Genomic DNA, 19,234 nt, shown 5'->3' with positions numbered 1-19,234 from the left:
CCAAATTGATCTAAGGTTCAGTGCATTTCTTATCAAATCCAGTGGGGCTTTTCATGGAGCTTCACAAGTGTACTATAAAACTATTGGAAGAAGAAAGAGAAAAAATGCCCAAGACACCCTGAAGAAGATGAACAGATTACATTAAAATTAAGAATTTCATTTTAATTCTGTTAACTGACACCATAAAGTGAAAAGACGAGGCTCATAGTGTTAAAAATATATAACTAACATGAGTGTGTATCCAGAGTATATAAATAACTCCTGTGAATGAGTAAGAAGACAACCCAAAAGAAAAATGGACAACTGTCATAAACGGGAGTTTCCCAGAAACGATCACAAATGGCCCATGAACAAATGAAAAGACACTGAGCTGTGTTACTAGTCAGGGCAGGGAAATTAAAACCACAGGAGGATACCTTTCCACACCACCAGAATGACCACATGTTTGAGTCCAACTGTGCCACAGGTGGACCGGGCTCTGGAGGCATTCTCCAGCACGGTGGGAGGGAGTTCACATACATACAACTACTTTGGGGAAAATTTCAGCACCTCCTAGCACACCCAAAAGAAGTCCTCACACGTGAGTGTGCCCAAAGTGTCCGTGGCATTGTTTGTGATGGCACCGAGCTGGGAACAAGTTAAACATCAATCAGTCGAACAGACGAATGAGCTGTGACAGTCATATGAGGGAATATTATACAGCAGGGTAAACAAATGTGCGAGAGGGAGAGTTGACTTTTTCTACCCAGCCACGGAATTGACTCAAAAGTAAGAAAAACAAATTAATTCATTATTAGGAAATCATATCTATGTGTTATACTTCTAAAACAAGGGTTGGCCTGGCACTTGCTTTGGTATAAAGTTTTATTGGGACACAGCCACGTCCATTTGCTTATATATGGTCTGTGGCTGTGTTCACACTACAGTGGTAGAACTGGATACTTGTGATGAGGTTGTATGCCCACAGAGCTGAAAATACTTACTATTGGGCCCTTTATAGAGAAAGTTTGCTGATCCCTGCTTTATAGGAAAGAAAGGGAGTGATTAACCAATCCTCATGTTAGTTGTTAACTTCCAAGGACACAGACCAGGTGTGATGAAAGAGGGCTTCTAACATCCTGAAGTAAGGAATCCTTTAAAAAACATTTTTTTTTTTTTAATTAGAGAGAGAGAGAGAGAGTGTGAGTATGAGCACAAGTGGGAGGGGCAGAGGGAGAGAGAATCTCAAGCAGACTTCCCCCTTAGCACGGAGACCAACACGGGCTCAATCTGTCCACACTGAGATCGTGGTCTGAGTAGAAATCAGGAGTTGGATGCTTAAACAACTGTGCTACCCAGGTGCCCCCAGGAATTCTTTCTTAAGAAAGGTGGGATGGCCGGGGTGCGTGGGTGGCTCAGCTGGTTAAGCCTTCAGCTCAGGTCATGGTCCCAGGGTCCTGCTCAGCAGGGAGCCTGCTTCTCCCTCTCCTTCTGCCCCTCCCCCTGCTGTGCTCTCTCTCTCTCAAATAAATAAATAAAACCTTTAAAAAAAAAAAAAAAAGGTGGGAGGGACACAGAATTCTAGTATTATTATCCCTTAAAGTGTACATATATGTTTTATATACTTTTTTGTTTGTATGATGTATTCTACAATTTAAACATAGTTTTTAAAGATTTTATTTATTTATTTATTTGAGAGAGAGAGAGAAAGAGAGCATGAGCAGGGGGGCTGGGGGAGATGGGGAGGGGGGAGTAGACTCCCCACTGAGCATGGAGCCCAACTCAGGACTCGATCCCAGGACCCTGAGATCATGACCTGAGCCGAAGGCAGACACTTAACCGACTGAGCCACCCAGACGCCCCAGTTTAAACATATTTTTAAGAGGAAAGAGAGATTGCTCCTGATCCTAGCAGTCACCACCTTGGGTACTGAGAACTCTGGAATTCTATGTCCTACATCTGTATCTAATACTGGCTTTGTCATTATCTTGTTTTGTGCAGAGAAGGAAGTTCTCCTCACCTTTCTAAGCAACAGACTGTGTCCAGGAATAGCTTTCTACTCTAAAATTCTAGCCCTCCCAGGGGATAGGATGAAAAAGTGTCTTAGCATTTAAAAAGACAGAGGCATAGATCACCCAGTCTAACCACCCTGCCATGCAGAATTCCCTTAACAATGTCTTATACAAATGGCCTCCCCCTTTGCTTAAGCACATGCTGGGAGGAAGGCTGGGGTCACAAATAGCCTGTCTGTGGTTGTGGAATTCCCACCAGGACCAAGGGCTTCCATATCCTGCTCCCAAATTTCTCTCTTCAATTTCTGACTACTCTTAGCAGCCCCATGTTGAAAGGGACTCGAATATCATCTCATCTGGGCCTGTCTGTGGTGTGGAGGCTGTGCTTGGATGTATCTGGGATCCAGGCCTGTGTGTGGCCACGGGGACCATATGTGGACACATCAAGAGTCCATGCATTTCTCCATGTGACCCTCCACTCTCAGGCCAATGCTAGTGGTCAGATACTCTCTGTTATCTTAGAATAAAATTTCTGCCACTCTAGCCTCTCCCATGGGTTCCCGTTTGGCTTTCTGGTTCATCACAAAACACATCCCTCATTCACAAGACATTATAAATGTTTGCATAGTCTTAGTAAAGTAAGTGTAATGTTCAACTTACCTGTACAGATCTGGGATCAGCTTGTCCTCATACCGAGCACATAGGTTGTTGAGAAGTTGCTCATGCTGGCCAAATAGGCGGATGTAGTTGGAGGCAGGGAAAGGCTCTTTAGAAAGGCACGTGATGGTTTCCACCATTTTATACTTGTTGATATGTATTTGGAAGTAAGTCCCATTTTTTGCATTACCTGTTACTATTTCTAAACCCTGGTGGGGGGTGGGGAGTGTGTGGGGGGGAAATCAGAAAAAAACAGCATTAGAAACATTTCTGGACTTTGGGAACTTTATCATAGCAATTTATTTTTCATATGTAACAGACAGTTTACATCTTACAACATGTTGCAAATGACAGTAATAGATATTGACTAAACTCAACAGAAGCTAACCCTGTGTCAGCAACGACATACTGGACTTAATGACTAAATTTTCCTCGGGATATTTTAAACTGTGATTGCATTGTTCCACGTTTCCAAATCAGTTGCTAGGTTACAACCAATTCTCTGCTATTCAATACCCCACACAGCTAGTACAAGGAACTGGGTTTATTCTCTTCTGTGAGATGTGTTAAGATTGTTAATTTAAAAAATTTTTTTCACAGCACCGTTTTTGAGAGCAACCTCCTAGTCAACAATTATCGGAAAGAATGTCAGGTTTTTTAAAAAAGTTTATGTTGGGGAGGCTCAGCTGTTTGGTCAGGTCTGTTCCCAGGAAGAAGGTTCAAGTTCACGGGCAGGAAGTACATATGCACGTGCTGAAGTCTACTTGTTAGTTTGTAAGTTGTCAAAGGTGCGGATGCATGGCTTTGTGACCCCTAGAAGCTGGTTAAAACTGCCACGTGAACCCACATGGAAAGGGAAGATGCTGCTCGATAAATCCCATGTCACAATCACTTTTTCTATCTCAGCCCCTAACAGCTACTGACCTACCAACCGGAGCACGCTCCCCACCAGCTCAGGCAACCAAACTGAGAACCCTCAGTGGAAAAACATGGGTGCTGTTGGTGGCAGCTGAATGTGCACTTTGCCCCTAGACTCTGAACTTAGTACATAGTTACATTAAATAAAGCTTTCCTGAGAGCATATAGATTTAAGCTTTTGCTCTGCACATGAATGTGGCATTTTAGAAATCCAAGGCAAGTTGGACTATACTGATCCCAAACATTTACTTAGTCCTGGACATCCCCTGCGGATTTTGTCTAAACAAGGACACATGGTTTAACTGAATTTTTAAATAAATTGAAACAACTGGTGGGTGTTTGGGCATCACATGGCAAGCCCTAGGGAGGAATCAGCCAATGGAAAGGGCACACGGTGAGACATACAGGAGAGATGTCAGGTAGACCCTGGGTCAACCCCACGTATGTGTGTGAAACTGGGTATCTGGGGGTCAGGGAGAGAGCAGATACGGCTTAGGAAAGGCGCTGGGGTGGCACCTTGAGGGAGGTGCAAGTCATCCATCACTCACAGAGATGGATGGATACAGACAGGAAATCTACCTCCATAGCAACGTGGAAGGCATCAGCTAACAGGACAAGGGTACATCCACACAATGGGATGCAACACATCCAACAAAGACCATTGGGAAACTATATTCCACAACAGGAAAATATGTTTACAGTACATTTGATACTATTGAAGTATAGTATAAAAAGTTATATTTTATAACTTATACAGTATCGTTCTATTTTTATAAACATACATAGTATCATTCTATTTGTTTTCTATCAACACTCTAACTGTTCAAGTGGTCAATTTCTGTGGTTGACTGACTAGGTCACTGTTAGTATTTCTCTTTCTGCTCATTTGACTATCTGTCCTTTCTATTTTTTAAAAATGACTATCACTTCTAACATGATAAAAAGTTATTTTTAAATACAGTGGCTGTGTTGTGGCAAGGAATCAGACAGGGAGAGAGAGAAAGAGAAATGAAACAGAGCAGAAGGAGCAAGGGAGAAGGAAGGAAGGAGGGAAGGAGGGACCCCGGAAGGGAGGAGTCGGATGCGGAAGAGTGGGGCTTGTCTGAACTCAAGAAGAGTCTGGAAAAGGCCAGGCCTGAGCCACTGGCTGTAGACGGCCTGCTCTCCGTATCCGATCATAGCCCTCACCCTCTGCTCCTGCTGCAAGTATTTCTCTAGTCCTAGATAGCCCCCACAGACTTTCTTCCAGCGGGTGTGTTTCCTCAAGTCTTGACTTCTCAGACTGAGCAACGATCTCCCAGAGTGGGGGCATGTGACATCACAGGGTCAGCTTTACCTGGCAGCCCATTGAAGCAAAGGCTATTTCTGAATTAAATACACAAGGCGCTATGAGAGTGAAGAATGTGCCCACCACCTGTGTTCCTAAGATTAAATACAAGACTTTAAAGACCATTTGAGTTTGGCAATCGCAGCTTTAGGCTTAGCTGCCTCCCTTCCACCCCAGGGGTGGGAGGTGAACTTTTTTCCCAGGAGAGGTGCCTAGGTGAAAGTCGAGTGAGTCTCTGAGGAGGGGCTGCTCCCTGGCCTCGGTGGTAGGGCAGCTGTGGGGTCCAGGAGAGGGGGCACTGCAAAGAGCTCTGGCATAGATTTAGTGCCAGGTGTCCCCAGGGCTCACTGGGGTCTTGGCCCCTCCACCTTCTCTATAAGATTTCTTTAAGCTGAGGGATTAAGGAAGGGAACCCAGGCATCAAAGGGGCATACCCTGTGATCCACCCATATGACAGACCAGGACTTTGCAAAGCATTTCACTTCTGCTCACGAGGACTCTTTGTTTAGGGGGACTGATTTGGCCAAGGCTGAGCACCTCAACACAAGGACCACAGTAACTGAGTTGGTGGTGTCTTGACAAGTTTTTGCGGAGCTGAAGTTGCTCCACAGGAGGGTGATACAGTCAGCATCGCTTTCAATGATTTGTTGTCATGGTATCTGTTGGGGGTTGTTTGGTCTTATTTTTTAATTTAAAGATTGAATGACAATCTTTGGGTTGCCTCTGTATGTCTTCGCACATTATAGCTATGAGGGCTTTAAGAGGGCAGAAAGCAGCCATGCTGTAGTGGAACAAAATGACCATGCCATGCTATGAGAGCTAATCTCAACTATGGAAGTAATTTTGTCCATTTTAATGAGATCTGGCACTGTGTTAGCATAACCAGGGGGCCGTTCTGGGAATGTGGAATGCATCGAAATATTTTTCATTGACATTAAAGACAAGCCATCTACAGATGGGCTTCTCAGACACAAATTACTCTGATAGGGCCAGGCAGACTTATCTGAATTTCCTAGGTCATTCCTAGTCACAGTTACTGACAGACTAGGAAAATCCAGTGAAGTCCAGAACTCTTTCTGCCTATCGTCACAGAAAATGGCTCCACAAAATGATGGCTTGAGGCAGCTTCCAGCCCTGCCACCCCATAAGGCATTTTGAGGTAATGATGATTTCATACACTTTCCAATTCTGTGGGATGTGTCTAGTTGCTTCCTTTATTTTAAGTATATAAGTAAATTGTTAGGAAATGTGGATTTTTTTTTTTTAAACGTGGATCTTGAATTTAAGATTTTGGCAGAGTAACTGGTTCTGGTGTAGTATTTTTCCCCCTTCCTTTTTCCTGAATACAATTATCCTTTTGAGTTCTTTATGATTTTGACAAAGGTTGGAAAATGGCTCTGGAATTCATGCCAAATGGAAGACACAGGAGTAATCAGACTTGGTGTGCAAGAAATCAAGTCCCCAGCTCTCGTGATGAACACACAATTTTTAAATTTGATGGTATCCAAGGCAGAATTTGTTGTGACAAATTTCTTTATTCCATGGTGTATAAGCCAACAAAGCATGTGGACTGGAATCTGTAAATTAGTTTATTATGTAGGGGTCCCCTTTCTTCTTTTTGTCAGGTTACCTCTCAGAGAGCTCATGAATTACTAAAGTGTCTTCTTACTTAAATATTCCAATTAGTGAGTGCTATAAAAGTCTGGTAAAATTCATCTGCACTACATTTATTGTAAGAATAGCAATTCAGTTTCTCTAGTGAAGTATTGTTCAATGGGCTCCATTCTCAATCAATTGGTTATATTTAGGTGACTGCCTGACCATTTTGGCAACAATTTTACTTAATCAAATTAATTCCAACCCCAAAAGATTGCCATGGAACCATCCTACATTTTTTTTCTTGGAGAATAAAATGGAAAAAATCTGTTTAGATCTTCTGTACTAATTAAAAAGGAGGCCCACCTGGCAAAATGGTTAATTAAAGTCAGGGGTCCTGTTCAAATACTGTCATAGCACCAGCCAAAGAATCTATTTAAGTTGCATTCTTATTAAAACTCATTATCTTTAAAAAAAAAAATCCCTTTTTAAGGGGGTCTTTATTAAAAACCTCCTCTGACTTTATTCAGAGAGAGGGCCAGGGGTTCATAAATAAATCACACTGCATTGAGGAAATCACACAGTGTCCTTGAAGAATCTGGTTCTGTCTGAAACCAAGTCCAATATTTTCTAGCTCTTGAACCTAATATTTGAGTCCAGTTATTTATCTCCGATGACCAAAGTGCTCAGCCTCTGAACACAACATCTGGGCTTCATCCTATCTATCTAATACCCCACGTCATCGGTAGCAGATTGTATTTTCCAAAGATGGCCACAACAATGTCCCCCATCCCACATACTCATCTGCAATATGACCTTGACACTCTTCCCATTGAGAGATGACCTCTATGTCCTCTCTCCGTCAATCCCGGTGGGCTGTGACTGCTTCAACAGATGGTGTGGGGAAGTAACACTGTGTGACTGTGGTCATAAGAGGCACTGAATCTCCACTTGCACTCGGAGCCCTGAGCCATCACGTAAGAAGTCTGACTACTCTGAGGCTGCCATGCTGTGAGGAAGCCCAGGCGACCAGGATAGCTCAGGTATGATGCTCTGGTCAGCACTCCCCGTGACTGAGTCCTCCCAGCCCAGCTGAGTACAAGCCTTCAGAGGATCTGCCCACTGAGTCACAACTAATCTTCCAGTCTTCCCAGCTGAGGCTCCAGACACCGTGGGGTGGGGACAAGCCATTCCCACTGTGTCCTGTCCAAATTCCTGACCCACAGAATCTGTGAGCAGAATCAAATGGCCATTTCATGTTGCTAAGTTTTATTACACAGCAATAGACAGCATAACACTATTCTCTATGATCTTTTCTTTATTTGCAAGAAAATCTGGAATCAGACCATGTATACAGGATACACCTAAAAGAATCTGGCAGAAACCCAATGGAAATAAGTTTTAAATACATAGCATCTATCCTTCCCCTGCAAGAACCAGGTTTCATTATTTATCTGAAACTGTGATTGACAACAACATCCACCACTGACTAGTTACCTGTTTTGTTCCTTAAAGGCACTGTTACTTTATATGTGATCCCTCATAGAACCAGAAATATAGAGAAGTTGGTAACTTGTTCAAAGTCCAGGGGAAGTACACGGAAGAGTGGGGATTCTGATTTCCAGAAGGGAGAAAGGTGAGAGGCAAATAGCCTGTGCCATTTTGAGTCTGCCTCCCTTAAAGGAATTTTCCAACAGCTTCTACTTACATCTCATTGGCCAAAACCTGGCACAAGGCTAACCCTATTCTCAAGGAAATCTGGGAAATGTGTTTATTTTACATTGGTCAGCCTGTTAACCCTCAAAATATTCAGGGTAAGAAAACAGGCAACTTATATTGGGTGCCTGGGTGGCTCAGCCTTTAAGTGTCTGCCTTCGGCTCAGGTCAGGATCCCAGAGTCCTGGGATCGAGCCCTGCATTGGGCTCCCTACTCAGCGGGAAGCCTGCTTCTCCCTCTCCTACTCCCCCTGCTTGTGTTCCTGCTCTTGCTATCTTTCTCTCTGTCAAATAAATAAATAAAATCTTAAAAAAAAAAAAGGCAACTTAGTGTCTGCCTCACTGACAAAAAAGCAAACATGACACATCAGAAAGGCAACCCCCAAATGACAGCAAACACCAGTTTGGGACCATCTGCCAGATGATCTAATCTGAGGAGGTTGCTGACTGACCAACCACACTGCGTCCTTTCTAGTTACCTTGAACTCAGGGGGTATCCCACTCCACAGCTTCTGCTTTTCCTGGATGGACCTTCTGGGATAACTCAGGCAGAGCAGGAGAACAATGGGTTCTGGATGGACATCCCAGACCCTAAGCAATGTATTTGTACATTGCCACAAAGGTGGTTAGTTATCTATTGGTGCACCACAGATTACCTCAAAACTTAGCGACTTACTGTCCTTCAGCAGGTGAATGGATAAATAATTTGTGTTCCATCCAGACAATGGAATATTATTTAGCACTAAAAAGAAATTCCCTATCAAGCCATAAAAAGACATGGAGGAAACAAAGGCACATTACTAACTGAAATCATACTGTGTGATTCCAACTATATGACATTCTGGAAAAGTCAAAACTATAGAGACCGTGAAAAGATCAGTGGTTGCCGGAGGTTGTGGGGAGGGATAGATGAATAGGCAGAGAACATAGGAATTTTAGAGCCATGAAACTACTCTGTATGACAGTGTAATGGTGGACACATCATTATACATTTGCCCAAACACATAGAATGTTTAACACCAAGAGTGAACTCTAAAGTAAACTGTGGACTTTGGGTGACAATGAGGTGTTGATGTAAATTCATCCATCGTAACAAATATACCACTCTGGTGGGGGTGTTGATCACTGAAGAGGTTATGTATAAATGGAGATGGGGTACCTGGGAAATCTTGGTACTTTCCTCTCCATTTTGCTGTGAACCTAAACCTGCTCTAAAAAATATTCTATTAAAAAACACTTAATGTCTTAAAACAACAATAAATTATTACCTCAATGTTTGGGAGTCAGAAATTAGGAGCAGCTTAGCTTAGGGGACTCTGGTTCAAGGTCTCCTATAAGTTTATAGTAAAGATGTCTGCTGGGGCCACATCATCTGAAGCCCTGACTGGGGCTAGAGGATCCACATCCAAGGCAGCTCCCTCACATGACTGACAAATTGCTAATGGCTGGTACAGGAATCCTCAATTCCTTACCACATAGGCCTCTCCAATGGGTGGCCTAGGTGACCTCACAACATGGCAGTAAGTGATCCAGGAGGGTGCAAGTTAGAGCTGTAATATCTTTCATGATTTAGCCTTAGAAGTCACACACTGTCATTTCCACAATATCCTGTTGGCTACACAGGTCAGCCCTATTTTATGTGGGAGGGGACCACACAAGGGCATGAATACCAAAGGGCAAGAATCATGGGGCCATCTTGCGAGCTGGCTACCACAGTGGTTTTTCTGATGAACCAGTACATTATACTGAAGACTCTGAATAGAGAATTTCATCCCCCTGTAAACAAAGTGTTATATTTGAAAGTAAAATGAAATTCAGGAATAATACTTACAAAATTAGGCTGGGCCATTTGTACCTCTAAGGGAGTTGGAATGGCAGGTTTGGCAATATGCAGATAATGGTAAGACCCAGGAAGAATGCCTCCTACAGGAAATGGCAGATTTTCCAGATTTTAATTTAGTTTTTAATGAAGTGGTAATGGAGTTTATATATCTGTATATAGCACATAGGACATAGGATAAACAGAGATGCCTACCATGGTGTATGCTACTCAAACTATCCCCCTAAAGCACTAGTATTAGCAAGAAACTACCTGAGATTGATGTTATTTAACAAAATCAATGTGAATGTGCCATTATACCCCATAATATAGCCAGCAATGCCCCAGGAAGATGTGCCAACCTAATCCTGTGTATCCCGTGATTTCCCATAACCCCTGGCACTCTAACCTATGCCTGCCAAAGCCAGACCAAGACCTACAGAGGCCTTAAATGTTGCAGTGATATTCTCATTCCCTGTCACTCTTTTATTATGTAACCAAAATATTAAAGTGGATGTTATTAAGGAAAATCAACAAAGTTCTTGTTCAATACTTTAGAAAATTATCATTATGAAATTCTTACCATTTCTAGCTTGTCCCATAGTATGAGCTTGATCTAATTCTGGTCTTTGACACCCATCACTTCTCTTCTTTTCCCATGGCTACCACCTTTCCTAAGTTCTCAATCCAAAGTGAGACACAGAGCAGGATCTATCAGAGGCCATTTAGTTAGGTAGAAAATGACAAGGACTGGTATGCAGGGCTTATGTCTCTTTATCTCATGTTTTGTTTACTGGATTAGGGTCCATTGACACCCTAGGGGTCCATGGATGGCTTTAGAGGTTGGTCCATCAACCTCTTGGAAATGAACTTACAATTTTGTAAATATGAGCATTTTGTGGTAGAAGGTACACAACATTCAAAGACACTACTTTCAAAGATATTTCTCATCAACCAAACACAAAGAAATCCTGTATTACTCATATGATGATCTCCTTAGGTGTCAATATGGCTTAGGGGATGAAAGTGGACTGTTTTTACAGTTGTGAATGGTTTGGCTTATTCATCTAGATAAGAGGCCAAGGCCTGGGATGCTTGGAAGGGTCTCCTTATCTCTGAGCTTATAGTGAGAACAAAAGTTTAGCAAGATGTCAGGGCACTGTCCCACTAACCAGTTGTGAGTAACCTTTGGGCAAGTTACTGATTGCTACCAGTCTCTCTTTATGTACCTGTAAAATGGGGACCACAGTTATGATGTGATCCATACTGCATGCTCAAAATACAAAGGACCACAATGAAATGCCAGGTCCATAATAAATGTTTAAAAATGAGACTGAGCCCTCCTCTGTCACTGTGCAAACCCACTGAGAGACAGAGGAGCCTCCTCACCAAGCCTAAGAGAAACATGGAAGGCTGCCCTGAGCACTGACCCAGATCCAATGTGGCTTCATCAGAGGGAAGAAGGTGGCCTACTACACACCTTGGATCTTGGCTCCCTTGTACATGGGGATGAGTCGGTCAAGATCAGCCGGCGGCTCAGTCACAGGTTCAAGGGTTGGGTCAAAGAGACTGAGCATAGCTGCTGCCAGCTGGAAGCCAATTTCTTTGGAACTGAAGCTGCTATGAGTCCACTCATTTGAGTAATATTTATTGGAGAATTTGGTGAGGGAGCCAGCAGCTCTGATGGCTATGTCGTTGGTGTGGAAGTTGGTATCAATCACAAGTCGGCCGTCATAGACAAGACATGCATCATTGAGTGCTTTAAATGTTTCATAATCCACATTCTTCTCACAGAAGCTGAAGAACATCTACAAAGCAAACACTCATGTTATTACTCAGTTATCACTCTTCATTTTACTTCTCAAGAATGTGAATAGTCTGCAGAGCACCTTATTATTGGGGGCATACAAAACACCAAACCAAAACAACAACATTTACTCTACTAAAATGTCATAATGGTGTGCTGTGTGTGTGTATGGAGAGAGAGACAGACGGACAGACAGAGGGAGAGAGTCTGCCTTTGGTATGAAGAACGAATTAAGATACCTAATATAGTCACTCCTTTTTGTAATCACTCAATTTAGACATCCAGTGGAGAGAAGAATGCCAAGTGATGGAATATCTCTCAGAAAAGTAATTTTTTTTTCCCCTGTAAGGAGATTTACATCCATAGAGACACCACTTTTCCCTCATTTGCCTATATTTTGAATAGCTCTATCTCAGCCTTCTTCTATTTTCCTTTTCCTGTGTCTGACACTTAAGTTTCTCCAGATTCCTTCTTGGGGTCACCTCATTCAGTCTTAAATCTTCAGATTGCCTCGTTCCTGCCCTTTTAAACCCAGAAAGCCCATCCCTGAAGGATGCCCCAGAGAGGATGAGAGCCCCATCAGCCTCAGTATCTACCAGGTCTGGGCTCCTGCCTTGTTCATTCCTGCCCTGGCATGGAAGATAGTCATTCAGTAAATATTTATGGGGTGCCTACCCTGTGACAGGCACTGTGTTATAGAGGTACCCAAAACACCTCTGCACACTCCTTAGAAGTGACCTGTATGCCCCCTCCATTCTCTACCCAAATTTCAATGCTAACTTGCGCTTATCTGTATATCTTCTTCCATAACGATGTTGAAAGTCATTAAGGCAGTCCAAGTTAGGTGTTTTTAAGTTTCCAGTTTCATTGAAATAGTTTAGTCATTTTTATCTTTACCTAAATATAGTTTGCCACCTTATTAAAAGCCTGCTAAAAAATGAACATATTTCATGGGTCCTCATCCTTACTGATAGACATCATACTCCCTGCTTCCTTCACATGCCTGCTTTATGCACCTCACTTACCTATTATGTACAGACATTAGCTGTCTTGGGCCAGAGATACTTCTCTTCCATATCCTTTTCCTATGCCCATGAATGGTGCATGAATGATGAATGATCCTACAGTAGCCACTGGTCATGTGTGACTATATACATTTAAATCTAAATTAATTAAACAAAATTAAAAATCCAGATCCTCAATTGTAGTACCTATTTTAAATGCCCAAAAGCTCTAATTGGCTAGTGGCTGCCATACTGAACAGCACAGATACGGACCACTTCCATCAGTTCTATTGGACAGCATTGGACTCGGATCCAGCATCTCTGTGATGTCTTTTGTTCTCTCTCGGGGAGCTCCTAGGGCCTTTGCTCTTTTCCCAATCTCGATTCATTCAGCCACCTAACCCTATCCCAGTTACTCCCACCCCAGGCAGCTTCTTCAAGTCTCTTTAGAATTTGTTCTGCTTTATAACTCTTACTCAGTGACCACAGGAAAATACATTTTTCTGAGTCTTTCTCTGACTCTGGATCTTTCTGTCTCTCTATTCCTCTTTTTTCTCTCTTCCACTATGTTCCCATGATTATAAAAATAGATCTCCCACTCATATAAAATATGGAAAGCCATTTGATTTGAATTGAAATTATACACGAAAAAGAGTATCATCGGGTTCCTGGGTGGCTCAGCCGTTAAGCGTCTGCCTTCGGCCCAGGTCATGATCCCAGGGTACTGGGATCGAGCCCTGCATTGGGCTCCCTGCTCAGCGGGAAGCCTGCTTCTCCCACTCCCACTCCCCCTGCTTGTGTTCCCTCTCTCACTGTGTCTCTCTCTGCCAAATAAATAAATAAAATCTTAAAAAAAAAAAAAAGAGTATCATCAACCTCTTGAGCCCTTGAATATACTCAGGAGCCCCCTTCAGCATCCCCACGAAAATTCTTCTACCGACCCAGTTCTTTCCTAATTAAACTTACTTTTAATTAAGTTGCATATTAAATATATTATTTCTTATTTTCCCAGATTTTAAAGATTATTGGTACTGCAATAGTATTATATTGTTTTGGTGTAAGCATTCACAATTTTGTTACACTGGGGATTTCATAGGAGTTTGTGAACCAGACTGAAAACTGAATAAGTAAATCTAACACAGTTCAAGGGAACATGTGTTCTAAGCTACAAACCTCTCAAGTGCAACTCATGCACTCCTTTAATGCCAACTTAACATTACAATACTGGATAAAAATATGAAGTAGAAATATCTGGCCACACTAATGTTGTTCTGAATGAATATTTAAGAGTACTTTTATTTATAATTCTGATTAGGGAGAGCAAAACTCCCTGGTTAGCAGATCAGGAGTCAGTGATCTGATAAACCTTATTCATTATGCATTTACACAAACACTTCCCATGTTAGGCCCCAAGAACATCTTGGTGAAGAGGATAAACAAGGAGTTTATAATCTAATTGAAGAGATGGACACCAACAAAGTCATCACCCTCACAAGCAGAGGATTTCAGACTGTAATGAATAATATGTAGAAAAGGGAGACAGCCGGCTGGAGGCTGGAGCATCTGGCAGGTACCCAGGAGGCACTACCACTGGGCAGAAGGAAGCAAGGTATTGATGGGAGTCCAAAATACCATTCAAGAGTTCTGTTTCTGGTATAATGGTGTAAGCCCCTCAGACTAATCCTCTAGCTGATATAACTATAAACTCTGGTCAAAGTACAAGAACTATTACCCAAAGATTCCAATGAGCATTGAAAAGGAGATAGACGGTGTAGGGCAGTAGACACTTGGAACAATGACCAGCATGAGGGTAATCTTCCTTATTTTGGTGGAAAGAGGATAGACTATAGTCACTTTGTGTACTAGTAGAAGAATAAAAATGGTACAGGAAAGAGTCAGTGACCTTGAAGTTACATCAATAGAAATAACTCAATGTGAAGAACAGAGAGAGAAGAAACAAAGAGATTGAAACAAATGAATAGGGCCTTAAAGACACATGCAACAAGAAAAAGTCTAACAGATATGTGATTGGAGTCCAAGGAGGAGAGGAGAGAAGAATGAAGCAAGAAATAATGGCCAAGACCTTGCTAAAATTTTTTTTTAATTTTTTTATTGTTATGTTAATCACCATACATTACATCATTAGTTTTTGATGTAGTGTTCCATGATTCATTGTTTGTGCATAACACCCAGTGCTCCATGCAGAACGTGCCCTCCTTAATACCCATCACCAGGCTAACCCATCCTCCCACCCCCCTCCCCTCTAGAACCCTCAGTTTGTTTTTCAGAGTCCATCGTCTCTCATGGCTCGTCTCCCCTCCTATTTCCCCCCCTTCATTCTTCCCCTCCTGCTATCTTCTTCTTCTTCTTTTTTTTTTTTTAACATATATTGCATTATTTGCTTCAGAGGTACAGATCTGAGATTCAACAGTCTTGCCCAATTCACAGCACTTACCAGAGCACATACCCTCCCCAGTGTCTATCACCCAGTCACCTCATCCCTCCCACCCCACCCCCCACTCCAGCAACCCTCAGTTTGTTTCCTGAGATTAAGAATTCCTCATATCAGTGAGGTCATATGATACATGTCTTTCTCTGTTTGACTTATTTCGCTCAGCATAATACCCTCCAGTTCCATCCACGTCGTAGCAAATGGCAAGATCTCATTCCTTTTGATGGCTGCATAATATTCCATTGTATATATATACCACCTCTTCTTTATCCATTCATCTGTCGATGGACATCTTGGCTCTTTCCACAGTTTGGCTATTGTGGACATTGCTGCTATAAACATCGGGATGCACGTACCCTTTCGGGTCCCTACATTTGTATCTTTGGGGTAAATACCCAGTAGTGCAATTGCTGGATCGTATGGTAGCTCTATTTTCAACTTTTTGAGGAACCTCCACAGTTTTCCAGAGTGGCTGCACCAGCTTGCATTCCCACCAACAGTGTAGGAGGGTTCCCCTTTCTCCACATCCCCGCCAACATCTGTCCTTTCCTGACTTGTTAATTTTAGCCATTCTGACTGGTGTGAGGTGGTATCTCATTGAGGTTTTGATTTGGATTTCCCTGATGCCGAGTGATGTTGAGTACTTTTTCATGTGTCTGTTGGCCATTTGGAGGTCTTCTTTGGAAAAATGTCTGTTCATGTCTTCTGCCCATTTCTTGATTGGATTCTTTGTTCTTTGGGTGTTGAGTTTGATAAGTTCTTTATAGATTTTGGATACTAGCCCTTTATCTGATATGTCATTTGCAAATATCTTCTCCCATTCTGTCAGTTGTCTTTTGGTTTTGTTGACTGTTTCCTTTGCTTTGCAAAAGCTTTTTATCTTGATGAAGTCCCAATAGTTCATTTTTGCCCTTGCTTCCCTTGCCTTTGGCGATGTTTCTAGGAAGAAGTTGCTGTGGCTGAGGTCGAAGAGGTTGCTGCCTGTGTTCTCCTTTAGGATTTGGATGGACTCCTCTCTCACATTGAGGTCTTCCAACCATTTGGAGTCTATTTCTGTGTGTGGTGTAAGGAAATGGTCCAGTTTCATTCTTCTGCATGTGGCTGTCCAATTTTCCCAACACCATTTGTTGAAGAGACTGTCTTTTTTCCACTGGACATTCTTTCCTGCTTTGTCAAGGTGAGTTGACCATAGAGTTGAGGGTCCATTTCTGGGCTCTCTATTCTGTTCCATTGATCTATGTGTCTGTTTTTGTGCCAGTACCATACTATCTTGATGATGACAGCTTTGTAATAGAGCTGGAAGTCCGGAATTGTGATGCCGCCAGCTTTGGTTTTCTTTTTCAACATTCCTCTGGCTATTCGGGGTCTTTTCTGGTTCCATACAAATTTTAGGATTATTTGTTCCATTTCTTTGAAAAACGTGGATGGTATTTTGATGGGGATTGCATTGAATGTGTAGATTGCTCTAGGTAGCATTGGCATCTTCACAATATTTGTTCTTCCAATCCATGAGCATGGAACGTTTTTCCATTTCTTTGTGTCTTCCTCAATTTCCTTCATGAGTATTTTATAGTTTTCTGAGTACAGATCCTTTGCCTCTTTGGTTAGATTTATTCCTAGGTATCTTATGGTTTTGGGTGCAATTGTAAATGGGACCGACTCCTTAATTTCTCTTTCTTCTGTCTTGTTGTTGGTGTATAGGAATGCCACTGACTTCTGTGCATTGATTTTATATCCTGCCACTTTACTGAATTCCTGTATGAGTTCTAGCAGTTTTGGGGTGGAGTCTTTTGGGTTTTCCACATAAAGTATCATATCATCTAAGACCTTGCTAAAATTTAACAAAAGTTGTAAGTGTATGGATTCAAGAAGCTCAGTGAATGAACTCTAAACAAGATAATAAATTCAAGAAAAACCATGCTTTGAGACAAAATAAACATGGAACCCCCACAACATCAAGCTGCTGGAAACTGAAGATAAAGAGAAAATTCTAAAAGCATCCAGGGGGAAATGACACATTAAATACAGGGGAACAATGGTTTGAATGATGACAGATTTCTCAAATTAAAACTTTTCCATGTCAGAAGGCGATGGAAAAAACATCTTAGAAGTGTTGAAAGGAAAAAAAAAAAAAGCAACCTCTCAGGTCATGATTCTATATCCAGTGGAAATATCTTTCAAGAACAAAGGTTAAATAAAGATATTTTCAGAAAGAAGAAAACTGGAGAAGCCATTGCCAGCAGACCTGTAATTGTATGTGCTATAGGAAGTTGTTCAGGGTGAAAGGAAATTATATTGGACCGAAATCTGGATCTTCAGAAATGAAGACAAAACAATAAAATTGGAAAATATCTGGGTAAGCATAAAAGTCTATTTTTCTTCTTAAGTTCTTTGAAATATGTATGACTGTTTAAAACAAAAGTTATACTTTTGTTGGTTTTTCAATGTGTGTAGATACATGTCAAATGTAACAGAAAAGGGTGTCCAGAAAGTGGGGAGAAGGGACTATATGGTTGCAAGGTTTTTATATTTTATGAGAAATGGTACAATATTAACTCTAACTAGAATGTAAAAGATTAATGATGTGTATTATAATCCATAGAGCGACCACTAAAAAATAAAATAAGATATACACCAGAAGCCAATTGAAATAGAATACTAAAAAATACTCTAATTTTTAAAAAGCAGGCAAAAGGGAATAGACTAACAAAAAGCAGAGGAGACAAACAGTAAACCAATAACAAAATGGTAGACCTAAATCTAACTACATAAATAATTACATTAAATACTTGTGGTAAAACACTTCAATTAAAATGCAGAAAGAATAGAAAAGCATGGGGTAGGCAGATTTCTAAGCTGGTCCCCAAGATTCCCACCCCTCCCTTTAGGTGTGAACATGAACTAGGACTGTGATGAAAGGATCACCCCCATCATTAGGGGGTGTTCTATGGCATGGCTGACTTTAAGATATGCTCTGTGGGTCTGACCTAATCAGGTAAGCCCTTTAAAAGACACTAGGCTTGTCCCAAAGAAGATGTGAAGTGTGAGGGAGATTTGACATGAGAGAGACTCTCTGTTGCTGGCTTGAAGATGGAAGGAGCCATGTGGCAAGGAATGTGGATGTCCTCTCAGAATGGAGAGTGGATCTTGTCTGAGCAGCAAGGAAACAGGGACTTCCCGTCCTCAGCCGCAATAAACTAAATTCAACCAAAGATCCAAGCTCCAGATAGAGCACAGCCTGGAGCCTTGAGAGTCCCTGAGCAGAGAAGCCAGTCACACCATGACTTCCAACCTGCAGAGCTATGAGCTAACAAATGGATGCTGTTTTAGTTTGCTAAGTCTGTCAAACTTGCTATGCAGCAATAAAAATACTAACAAAATCTACTTTATGATACCTATAAGAGACACTTTAGATATAAGGATACGGAAAGTAAACCGATGGAAAAAAAAAAACATGCAAACAGTAAACATAAGAAGGATAACAGATAAAGGAAACTTTAAAATAAGGGATATTACCAGAGATAAAGGGGCACATTTCATAATGATAAAAAGCACAATTAATGAGGCAGAAATGACAATTACAAATGTTCATGTTCTTAATAACAGCCTCAAAAGAGAGAAAGCAAAAATTAACAGAATTGAAGGGAGAAATAGAAAATCCCAAAATAATAGTAAGAGATATTAATATCTCTCTTGGCAATCAATAGAACTAGATCAAAAAATACCAGTAAAGACAAAGAAGATCCAAATACCACTGTCAACCACACTGAACTAATCATTACTTATATGTGGAATCACTCTTGTACACCAGAAACTAATGCAGCATCATTGTGTATCAACTACCTTTCAATTTTAAAAAATGTTATTTACACTATACTCAACAATGGCAAACTATATATTCTTTATATGTTCACAAAGATAGTCCATATGCTTGGACATAAAACAAG

At 41.4% G+C, this 19,234-nt stretch overlaps 1 protein-coding gene across 1 annotated transcript in view; it reads right to left on the bottom strand.

The window, feature by feature from the left end:
- The window catches only part of CFAP61 (cilia and flagella associated protein 61), a 296,977-nt gene that overhangs the window by 50,044 nt on the left and 227,699 nt on the right, over positions 1–19,234 (bottom strand). Inside the window, exons 23-25 of the mRNA XM_032420163.1 lie at positions 11,505–11,832; positions 10,037–10,128; positions 2,652–2,857 (exon numbers count right to left, since the gene is read on the bottom strand). Of these exons, the coding sequence (XP_032276054.1) occupies positions 2,652–2,857; positions 10,037–10,128; positions 11,505–11,832 (626 nt within the window). The remainder of the gene's footprint in view (positions 1–2,651; positions 2,858–10,036; positions 10,129–11,504; positions 11,833–19,234) is intronic.

This window comes from Phoca vitulina, unplaced genomic scaffold (genome assembly GCF_004348235.1).
Source record: "Phoca vitulina isolate PV1807 unplaced genomic scaffold, GSC_HSeal_1.0 scaffold22, whole genome shotgun sequence".
NCBI classification, from domain to species: Eukaryota; Metazoa; Chordata; class Mammalia; order Carnivora; family Phocidae; genus Phoca; species Phoca vitulina.
The sequence above is the reverse complement of the archived record's forward strand: the minus strand, read 5'-3'. Positions and strand labels throughout refer to the sequence as shown.